The following is an 11534-nucleotide window of genomic DNA, read 5'->3' on the forward strand; positions in this document are numbered from 1 at the left end:
ATACTTTAGGTTAAGAGTCATTAATGTGTGCAATTAGCTTCTAGCTTGCTTTAATTAAGTATAACCCAGAATCCTCTATGGGATCTAGCTTTAGATAAGCTTAGCTGAATAAGGTTATAAGAAATACATGTACCTCTAGTTAGAAATGTGGGTAATCTGGGTCAATTGTCCAGGTGGCGATTTGACCATGACCGGCTTCCATCAGCTGTGCGGTTCCTGCTAGACCATGCTCCACGACTCGCAGACCTATCGTACAGGTCCACATCACCCGCAGGCTGCCTTTGCCATGAGGACGGAGCGGTTTCTCGATCATCTGCAGACTAGGAGGAGAACAAACATACAACAAATGTGATAAAGTATACTAATGATTTCAACTGATTTATTTATCCACCAAATTCTGTCATGCTCTGAAGGGTCATAGGCCTGTCACTAGAGGTCTGCATTCCCCCGACCAGATTTTTTGTGCCACGTGATTAAATTCCCGAATAAAACGCGGTAGCGGTTGGTAAGTCTGGTGTAATTTGAACAGGAGCGGGCGGTCTAACAATATCCCGTTCCCGACATCCATTCAGAACAGCATATCTGCGCTTTATTCTTATTGACCACCGGTACAGCCTGCACTCGGACTGTTATGCACGCGCTGCATGCATGCTTTCTGCGCCACACGTTTTATTTGCGGGGTCTGTGTGCAGCATGTGCATAACGATGCTCAGAGCAGGCTGTACCAGTGGTAGCCTAAATATACGGCCCTCAGACAGAACAGTCAGTTGCTGATGAATGACAGAGCAGAATAAGGATGGAGCAAAGTGTGGATGCGCTGTCCTTGAAGGACGTTCAACCCGGTTTTGTTTATATTTTGCTTAGCCTATAATTTTAAATGACAGATGCCGTATTTATATATTTTTCTCTGCAACACTTTTCCTATCGTGTTAACAGAAAAATGTCAAACGAATTCATTATTTTGACAAGACGAATAAAAATAGCTATTAGGCTATTTTTGTACAACCTATTTATTTTTTCTCTCTGCGACACATTTTTCTATTGTGATGTAAATGTTAAACTAATTGTATCCTGACAAGACGAATAAAAATAAGAAATAAAATTTTGTACATTTTTATTTTCTCTGACACTTTTTTCCTACTGTGTTGCATAAAATATTAAACAAATTTTGTGTCTTAAAATAATTCATATAAATTCAAGTCAAAGTCAATAAATTCAAGACTCTTGACAAGACGAATAAAATAACATACAATTTTGTCCAGACTACACTTTTATTTGTACTTTTATTTGTCAGCCTATCTCTCTCTCTTTCAGTAGCGGAAATTTAAATGTGAGATTCTGGAAACGAGATCTAAATTTAGCGGGAACGGTCGGGTCGGGAAGAAAATTATTCTAAGCGGACAGAGGGTGAACAAAGAGTGAATATATAGCTGCAGCGGGTGGGTGCAGAATATAACCTTGTGGGAGCGGGACTAAAGAAAAATAGTCCTGCGCAGACCTCTACCTGTCACAATCACATGAATTGCCTGAACATTAAATTCTGATCTATTATATGCAATATGACTGATTGGTAATTATTGTGGACATACAATTCCTTTATTTGAACGGCAATATTATGCAATAAATGAATGGCAATAAATGCTGGTATTGGCATTTAAAGCAGATATAGAAATGCCATGAAATACAATTAGTTTTAATTACTTTCAGTAATATATTATACAATACTTTTTGACCAATGACTTTTGTACTCAATTGTGATTATTGCATAATATTCATTTTATAGAAACTCACAGAGCATTTTCTAGTGGATAAAATAAAAACATTTACATAAGAAATTTCCAAGACTTTTTCTGTGACTTTTTAATCTATTATTAATTGCTAAATGTTTTTTTTAATTCTCTGATATTAGGAACACGTATATATATCATTGAAGTTTGCAGGGTTCCAAAAAAAAACAGCAAGCACCTAAGGATAACTATTTTAAACATTACATTTAAACAGTTCTAGAGGTTTAATTAAAATCTTTATTCTCAATTCCAAAGTAGTATAAGAATTCTTAATTTTTGTACAGACCAAACGCTTATCAGACACGTCAGAGGAGAGAAACTGCTCAGACCGCAGAACAAGTCCTAATATAGAACGACTATTGTCTCTTTTCTTTACCATGAAGGTGGAGACTTTACACAGCCAACCAAATGGTTTATGACGTCAGTAATAAAAAGTTCCCAAATGAGGCAGCAGGATATGCCACACACTGCTGTGGAATTTCGTACACAGCAGACAGATGCTAATTGTCCATAATAGGGCTTGAGACCTGCTGGGATACAAGAGGTGGGTGTACAGGAAACCAGTTACGATGCATTGGCTGCCAAATGGGCAGGCACAAACTTACAACTTCCTGTGTCACTCAGGAAGGGGCAACGGGTGGAAACGACCCAAGCACAATCTTACAGAAAGATGTCATGACGGAATGGGTTCCATGTAAATCCACGGTACAGGAAGTTCAAAGCACATTATATGAATATTAGTAGTGATTGTCCTGAAATGGAAAATGTCTAGATTTCTTTATTATTATTATTATTAAAAAATTGACTAAGACAGATCAAGTGTACTCCGTACCAAGAGTAGAAAACGTGGCCCGTTACAAAACATTTTGAAATGCTAGCTTTAAAAAAAAAAAAGCTAATGAAATAAATTCCATTATTTTATATCCAGTGTGATTTATGTGATTCAAGTATGTGTAATCTGTGCTTATGTGAGTTACATTATTATTCAAAACCATGACATGCTGCATATCAAAGTACTATAGTATTACCTTCTGATACACTTACTGTATAGTACTGCCACATTCAATTTATAAAAGGGATATTTTTATGAACACTACGAATTATTAAAAATGAATAACCAAATCTTTTTAGTGTTACTTTTTTCTTCACTTAGTTGGAAGTGTCTTCATTAAGAAACATTAAACAAGACAGAAGCACACCCAAAGTGAAGGAATCACGGAATCAAGCCCAAAAATTTACAAGGTGACTTTGTCCAGACAAACTGTTAAAATATTTTTTTTTTTTAAATCACACTACACCGATGCCATTAACCAAAGTGCTGTTATATAAGCAAAGTGTTATATTAATAAGCAGCTAATGGTTGCCTGTCTAAGCACAATTGTCCCATATTAACTTCCAGAAAAAAACAAAGCAAAACATAAACCTGTGATCAAAATTCCTCCATAAATCACTCCAGATTTGTGTATTTTTATACGCAGGGAAGAAAAGTCATACTAGCTCTAAACATAACACAACATCTGGTCAACCAGGATTACTTCATACTGCTCTCCACGCAGCAGGAGTATTAATGACTTTAGCACATATATTTGACTCACATAGGCTTTGTGTCAGAGACATGAAACAGATGAGCTTGATCTGTCCTGGACATGTACCTTCATTAATAATGGAGGAGATAAAACCTCTGCCCCTGTCAGCACAATGACACCACATCATTGATGGACGGATTGAATCTCCCTCTAATCACTGTGGTATTGATCTAATATAAGACACAGTCTGGAAATCCATCTGAAGGTTTAAATAAAGACATCCACGTTCAAGCTATTCCACTGTAGATACACTGGGATAAAAAGAAACCATGTGATTTGATACAGGTCCAGAGAAATAAATAGAAATAATGGAATCACCAATTCAATACTACATCCACAGCTGTGACCGCAATTCACTTAGTAGATCAGTTTTACTAGCTAAAATCGGATGAGTTTTACAATGCAACTCGTAATGATTTACAAACAGCTGAAAAACAGACCGAATTCTCAGTTTCTTCATTTAAACATTGATTTTGTTGTGTTTGTCATAATCATAGTGATAAGTTTGAGGTATTTATTGAGATGACTAGTCTAAATTCAGGGTTAAAAAAAAAAAATCACATGAGTTGGAGATAAAGTTGAATGCATGCATGACCATGGCTGATTAGATAAATCCTTCCTAATGGCCTCCAGATTGAGTGGGAATGGATGGAGATTGCTTTCAATAAGTTGTTGAAGCCTGCTAGACTGAGAACATGTAGGTGCTTCTTCGACTATAGGCATTTTTATGTCCCAGGAATTGATTTGCATTAAAACTAATATTTAAATTTTTACCTATTTATGCTACTATTCTCATTAATTTTATGTATAGATTTGATTGTTTTAGTCTTGTCACAGACTTAGACTTTCAACTTACTGTACCTAAACAAAGAGTGATATTTATGTAAAAAAAACTTTACACAAAAAGTATTAAGTATATTATTATGTTATGTGTATTTAGTATACATTAAAATGCTAGCTATGAAATTAGCCTTAGCAAGACAAAGGAGTGAGTTATTTTATTCTAAAAATGTTAAAAACAACATTTCCATCATCATCATGGCGGAAATTACCCTGTAGTGGAAATGAAAACGACTAAACATACAGAATTCTTCTGAGACGTATAAGAATACAATGTTGGAAACAGTAGAAAAATAAAACTACTGAGAGAGTGTTTTGACTGAGGTCGGTTTTCAAGTAAAAAAATACACACAATTGAAGAAAAGTCTATGTTCATACATATCTTTACTCACAAAACCGTTTTTTTCCACTTTCAATTTTAAAGGTTTATGATACAAATCACATTTATTCTACAGATGGAAAGACGTTTTAAAGCTGAAAGAGATAAAAGATTAATGACAGAGAATCCCCGGCAGAGAGAAATAAGAGCGAATGAATGATTGTGTGATCACAATAGCAGTATATTAACTTACAGCTGCAATGACAGCATGAAGAACCATCTGTAGTACAAAGAAAGCTAACCTTCACTGAGTGATAGGGAGAAGAGAGTAAGACAAATGATCTGACCTCTGGTTATGCAAGTGCTAGAATTCACTTGTGCATAAATCTTTCAGCTTTCTCTGATAAACGAACAGGCATTTGCCATCCATCAGAGCAATAGACAAAGAAAACAAACATGGCACGAAATAGAACGTGAGAAATAGAGATTGAAGAAAAAGGGGCAGTTTTTGTTTTTGAAGTCGTGTGCCAGGAAGGGGCCATGTTTGAAGGCCTGCTCAGTGATTTAATTAGGTCTTTGTGGGTAAATTTGTGGGATGGGCTGTTTGAGATGTTTAATGAAAGGATGATATTAATTGGTGCGCTGATAGGATACAGCTCTATTCTCTTACTTGTATCCTTAAGTAAATGAAAAAGGGTGAAAGCTTGTGAAAAGGGCCTACTTTCCCGGTTTTGTTTTGACTGCTGGGGTGACGCCAGACTCAAATTGGTTTAGCTGCTGAGACAAAAACTGCCAGTTGACCTGACTAACAGTTTTCCTAAAAACAAAGGCATGACCTCTGACCTTTCCTCCTTTCAACACCCTTTACATCTATCAATATCTTACACAGAAATATTAGTTAGCAATAAGTAGCAAAAAATGAAAACAGCTTTATTCATATATCTATATTAGAGCCCGACCGATATATCGTTTAACCGATATTATCGGCAGATATGAGCCTGTCACCGATATATCGGTATCGGCGAATATGCCGCCGATATGAAATTTTTTTACAGAACATGTACATCTGAATGGTGTAATAACTAGTTTGTCCAGCAGAGTGCGCTCCATTGTTTGCTACTGGCGACCCAGGTCAGTGTAGTGTAGAGATGCACGGATGAGCTCAAACTTCACCCGAGTCCGCTGCTTCAAATTATCCGCCCGCCACCCACCCGCACCTATATTTGATCGTCACATTACAATGGCTCTAATTCTTAGTTTTGCATGATGATATGATGAATGGATGGTTAATTTTTAACAGCAGATTCAGTGACGTTAGAGACTAGAGCTGATCTGCGCATCACGGCACGCATCCGCGGCGCATTAAAGCCTGTGTTACGGCCACCGGAGCTGATCGTGGCCACTCAGTCAATGCTGGTGTTTATTCCGGCCGCGCCGCGGCCCTGAACTCATGCTTATCACATCGGTCACAACACGTCGCGCCGTGCCGCTCGCATCCGGTGTAGAATAGAACCCATTATAATCAGCGATGTTGTCTACACTGTATGCAGTAAACTGATGCCTCGTTCTATTTATGACGTGCTGACACAAGTTCAAATGATTTTCAACGGTCGCTTTGTCGACTCAATGCTAAGTAAATAAACAACAATGTCTCCATCTTTTACTCTCACAATGAGCTTATCATATTCGTTTGCTACATCAGTAGGGCCCTATGATTTTCGCGATGCAGAAAACATATATATTTAAATAAGTATAGGAAAATGTCATCTCCAATTAAAAGCTTTAATTTTTCTACTTTTTTACCATAAATTCTTATATACTGCATGACCAAATCTAAGCGACATCCGAACAACACACCCACACTTGATGCTTGATTTTATAAACCTGGTAGTAATAGGCTGAACCCATTAATTAGGGGGTGTCCAATGTCCACATAATTTTTGCCATTCATGTGGCAAAATGTGGTATTATACCACTTTAACGATTACCACGTTCATATTCGCACGATTTTTTGCGCAGCTCGTCAGTGAACAACGGCTCTGTGTAGTTAATGCTGCTCAATGTGAAAGCAGGCACGTGATGGAGATTTACCGCTGATTACAGAACCGGCTTTCTGACAAGATGAGCGTTAAATATCGCATGCGATTTATCGTGCAGCCCTAATGTACAGTATTTGAAAAATGTGTTGTTTGAACATTAAAGCATGTCAACATATTCTGTTACACCAAATACACAAAATAATGATCTTTAAAATAGCATCATATGACCCCTTTAATGTTCAAAAACTAAATGTAAAAATTCACTGCATGACCAAACATTTAAGTGAGATGATTATATATTTTTGAAAAATGTTTTAAAAAATGCCCCCCCCCCTCCCCTCAAATTAGAAAGTACCCCCCACAAGAGTCACCTATGAGGGGAATTCCTCCCATTTTCAAAAATGAAATTCAGGCCCTGAATGAATGTCTGTAAAAATCCTGACTGGAGCTTCACTATAAATAATTCTTAAAAAGAAGGCTTCAAAAAGATCGGTAACGGTGATCGGTATCGGCAGATACTGCTTCCTGTGATTGACAATCGATGATCGGCCCAAAAAATCCTGATTGGAGCACCCTTACATTTAAAGGTTAAATACGTTTATAAAATTACCTTTTTTTCAATAAAGTTAGCATGACTATGCTTGTCCAGTCTGTGAATGGAATCTACATCTTTTTATTGAATAGGGTCAAAAAGTAAAAAGTCAGTACTCGCCATGGGGTGTTTACGGCCTCTTGGTTGAAGTTGCTGAGCACTGACAGGCTCATGTGCAATAGCCCTCTCTGGTGAAGGAGTCTTCTTGTTCCGTCGTCCCAGATCATGGACCGATGGTGCTGCATTGTTGATTCTGCGCATGTATACTTCGACTGGGCTGGGTTTATTTCCACATTTAGCAACAGTGCTGGAGTTTGATGGAGTGTCCAACACTGTAGTTGCCCTATATGCTCTCCAGGTGGATGCAGACTCGCCCTCATCCTCTGAGCCATCTTGCCTTAGTGCTCGAGCAGATTCATCCACAGAAGCTGCCCCACGGCTCCTCCAAGTGCTCCTGACAGTGACGTTTCTCATTTCTGGCAAACTGTCATCATATGAGTGGTGGTTGTGGTGGCTTTTCCAGTTGGTCACGGTGGTGCCGCTACTGCTACTCTCAAACCCAGACTCAATGTCATTGTTCAAGTCTGAAGCTTCTGAAGACTGGAGGCTGAAACTGCTTTGAGATAAGAGGGCTGCCTCCACGGGAGCAGTCTCAAGGTAACTGTGAGGTTCAGAGAAGTCAGCATCAGTCTCACCTTGACGTAGCGTGATCTCACTCTTAGGGATGGATATTTCGTAAGGTATAGAGATGCTACCTCTGTGCTCACTACTGGGACCGATGACAATATTACTTGTGGAAGTGTGCCTTTCCTTGGAAGGGGGTTCACTTGATAAACTACTGCTCCGACTGCTTGTACGAGAGGAGCTGGGGTCATTGGGATAGAAGGTGATACTGCTGGTCATCTTGCTAGTCAATACTGGCTTAGTAGAGATCTTGGGTTTCCCACTAGTGGTCAAAGGCTCTGTGATTCCCCCTGACATCACTTCCTTTCTGTCAATCTCAACAATGGCTTGCTTGATGACAGCTTTTGACTGGAGGGCTTCACGAGGGCTGCATACCCTGCGGACTTCAATACCTGAGGTAGTATGCGTAGTTTCCTGGGTATCCCCTTCCATTGTAAGAGGCCTGCGTTGCTCCTCACTGAAGGGGCCCTTTGAGGAACCATCAGAGTAAGATTCTTGCAGTCGTGAGTATCTAGTGTACTTTGATGATGTTCTTCCACTTGTACTTGACATCAGGGGGTCATTTTGCTCACCTGCCAATCGTCTGGAACCAATGGATTCCGTTTCAGAGGCTGAGGAGTGACCATCAGAACCATGATCACTCAGAACAGATGGAGATACATGGGATCTGTAAGCAGTATAGGATCCATTTGCCTTGGACAGACTCAACATTGAAGAAGTATCCTGATCTAAACTCTCGGGTTCGGTTAGTCCTTTCTCAGGTGAAGCAATGATAGCAGCACTGGCTGAATTTAAGAGTGACCCATCAGAGTTGTTTGATTCACTATCACTTCCCGGGTACTTGGACAACTTCTCTGTTTGACTCTTATTGCCATCACTGTCATTTTGTTTGACTGGTGGCTTCCAAGACTTTTGGTCATTAGCAGCTGGAGGATAGCGACTAAGGACCGAAACTTTCTTGCTTTCATTGACAGCACTTGATGAGGCACTTCCAATTTTTTCATCTTTCTTTCCATCTTTTGTCCCATTATCAGAAGAAGTACTGGAAGCACCAGTCTTCATACCTTTCCTAGCATTATGTGCTGGACTAAGAGTCCTTCGTACAGTCTTTGGGGAGCTTTCTGTAGAGTGACAAAGGTCTTTGTTCCTCTGCTTAGTTTCTCGCCTCTGCTGAGGAGATGCCTCTCTGCTTTTGTACTTTGAGGTGACTGGTTCAGAAGCAGCAGGACTCCTATTTAGTAATTTAGGTTTCTCCTGTCTGAAGCTTCGTACATTGATCTCTTCATTTTCTGCCTTGCCATTCTCCAGGACCTTTGTAGTGCTGGTAACTGCAGAGTTTCCATTACTACTGCTGCAACCATTGAGCTGCATTTTCATCTGCTCAACCTGGTCATGGAGAGCTTGACTGCGGTTCCTCTCCTGCTGGTACTTTTCTATCAGTTCAGCATTCTTGGATTCCATGTTCTTCAAGTCTTCCTCCACTAACTCCATCTGCTTCAAACGATTCTTCAACCTTTCCACTTCCTGGCTGAGGTCTTTAACTTTATTATCTTCTTGCCCCTCAAAGCTATTTTTCTCATTCTCTGACTCATTTCTCAAATCTAGGTCATCTGCATGCTTCAAGTAGTCAAAACTCTTCTTCCTGGCCAGTTTGGATGTAAGGCCAGCTGAGAACTCATCCTCAATTCGAAGATCTCTAGAATCAAATCGGCTGTGGTCTGCTGGGCCTAGCTTGCTTTTCTGAAGTTCAAGCTTCTCAGTCAGCTTGAGTATGATTTTCTCATCCTCTCTCTGCCTTTCCAGAAGTCTTTTGCGTTCAGTCACAAACGTCTGAGTGAGACTCTTTAGTTTCTCCATCTCTGCAGTAAGGGATTTTTCTGCCCTGTCTAGTCGAGCTTCAGAGTTATCCACTTCCTTGACACGGGCCTTCAAGGCATCAAGCTCTGCTGCAAGCTTTTTGGTCAGGTTTTTCTCCTCATTAAGACTAATGCACAACTGCCTACAGTCTGACTTGCTTTTACCAAAAGCCTCTTCAAGCTTCTCAAGTTCAGTCATTTTGCGCTGAAGACGCTCAATCTCTACTTTAAGATCCTTGGTAAGTTTCTCTTCCTGATCTAATTTCTCCCTAACCTTACGACAAAGATCCTCCGCTTTCCTGACCTCTTCATCTTTGCCTTCAATTTTGAGCAATCTTTTCCGCATTGTCTCCACATCGGTGAGCAGTGAGGAATTACTCCCTTCAGCCTGAATGATTTTGTCCTGAATGTCAAGAAGTTCATCTTCAGCTTTCTGTAGTTTGCCTCTGGCCTCTTCAAGCTCATCCAGACGTCTTCCTAAATTCTGCAACTTGTGTCTCAGATGGCGATTTGTTGTGTCTGTCATTTTTTCTTTCTGATGCTAATCTACTGTGAGGTCTTTATGATTGTTTGATGGAGGGGCACACATTTGTATGGTGGTGTTTTATAATGGTTCCGGGAACTTAAGACGAAATCAAAAAGGACAGGTCCCTATGTTTTCCTCCTACCTTAAGGAGGAAGTTTTGAATACTTTTTATTTCAGCCTCGTCTCCGCTATCACTGGTGATCCAAGTGAGTTTTGATCACCTGCAAGACAAAAAAAAAAAAAAGAACACAAAGCTTGAGTGCCTGTTGTAAAACAAATACAAGCATATTTATGACAAAAGATTATGAGAAATGTCTGTAATTGCTAAGTTGTTTCCAAATTTTACACCATCTGAATAATTTACCTAGTTAAACTATGGTTTGCGTATCCACATCAACCATAGAGTTAATGACACAAACCTGAATGCATACTACATCTGTGCATGATTTTACATTCATAAACCTTCAGTTTCAACCTTCAACTTAACCAATTTTTTGTGATTTTTAAAAATGTCAAAGCGCACATTAATAAGCCAATGGAAAGATTAGGCCACTAAGCGAAGGAAGACCTTGGAAGGGGGAAGAGTATGACAAAGGAGAAGGGACATACACTGCTTTGTTGGCCCTCATCACAACCTATGCTAATTGCAGCATCGATTTCTTGCTGAACTTTTGCTGACAGTCAGCAGCACAACTCTCTGATATTGCCCTCTGTCCATGTGCCTGTCTCTATGGCAACATTCATGGTGACAGCGAATGTTCCCTCTAAACAGTGGCCGCGCAGAAGAAATAATGTGCCGCGCACACGCAAAAATTAGTTGGGAAAGCCATTTGATTGTATTCTAGTAAAAACGAAAGAATTGCAATGGTCAGGTTAACTGCTATAAAGTTGATGTCGCTATAGAGTTAGAACCGGTGAATGCGGTTTACAGGTTTCATAGAAAGAGAATGATGTGTGCAAGCTATAGAAGAATTCACGTTCACGTGAAAATATTTAACTTGCAGATCTCAGTTTAAATGCTTCAGCTTGTTTTGATATTATATTAAGTTAGGCCTATATTATAAACCTAATAAATAATTTACCTTGTTTTTTAATTGAGTCACTTATGCTCATCAAAGCTGTATTTATTTGATCAAAAATACAGAAAAAAAACAGTAATATTGTGAACTATTAGGCTATTGCAATTTCTAATATTGGTTTCCTATTTTAATATACTTTAAAATATAATGTATTCCTGGTGAAGCAAAGCAGAATTTTCAGCATTATTACTCCAGTCTTCAATGTCACATGATCCTTCAGAAATCA

The 11534-nt window shown here is 39.2% G+C and overlaps 1 protein-coding gene across 3 annotated transcripts in view; it reads right to left on the minus strand.

The window, feature by feature from the left end:
- LOC107711629 (leucine zipper protein 1-like) overlaps nucleotides 1–11534 on the minus strand; it is a 54628-nt gene that overhangs the window by 3459 nt on the left and 39635 nt on the right. For all 3 annotated transcript variants that reach the window (XM_016516632.1, XM_016516648.1, XM_016516640.1), the window contains 2 exons: nucleotides 7284–10450; nucleotides 134–320 (listed from right to left, as the gene is read on the minus strand). In XM_016516632.1, coding sequence (XP_016372118.1) covers nucleotides 162–320; nucleotides 7284–10229 — 3105 coding nt within the window. In that variant the 5' untranslated portion in view covers nucleotides 10230–10450 and the 3' untranslated portion in view covers nucleotides 134–161. The remainder of the gene's footprint in view (nucleotides 1–133; nucleotides 321–7283; nucleotides 10451–11534) is intronic.

The sequence above is a fragment of the Sinocyclocheilus rhinocerous genome, unplaced genomic scaffold (genome assembly GCF_001515625.1).
Source record: "Sinocyclocheilus rhinocerous isolate Xijiao unplaced genomic scaffold, SAMN03320098_v1.1 scaffold2117, whole genome shotgun sequence".
NCBI classification, from domain to species: domain Eukaryota; kingdom Metazoa; phylum Chordata; class Actinopteri; order Cypriniformes; family Cyprinidae; genus Sinocyclocheilus; species Sinocyclocheilus rhinocerous.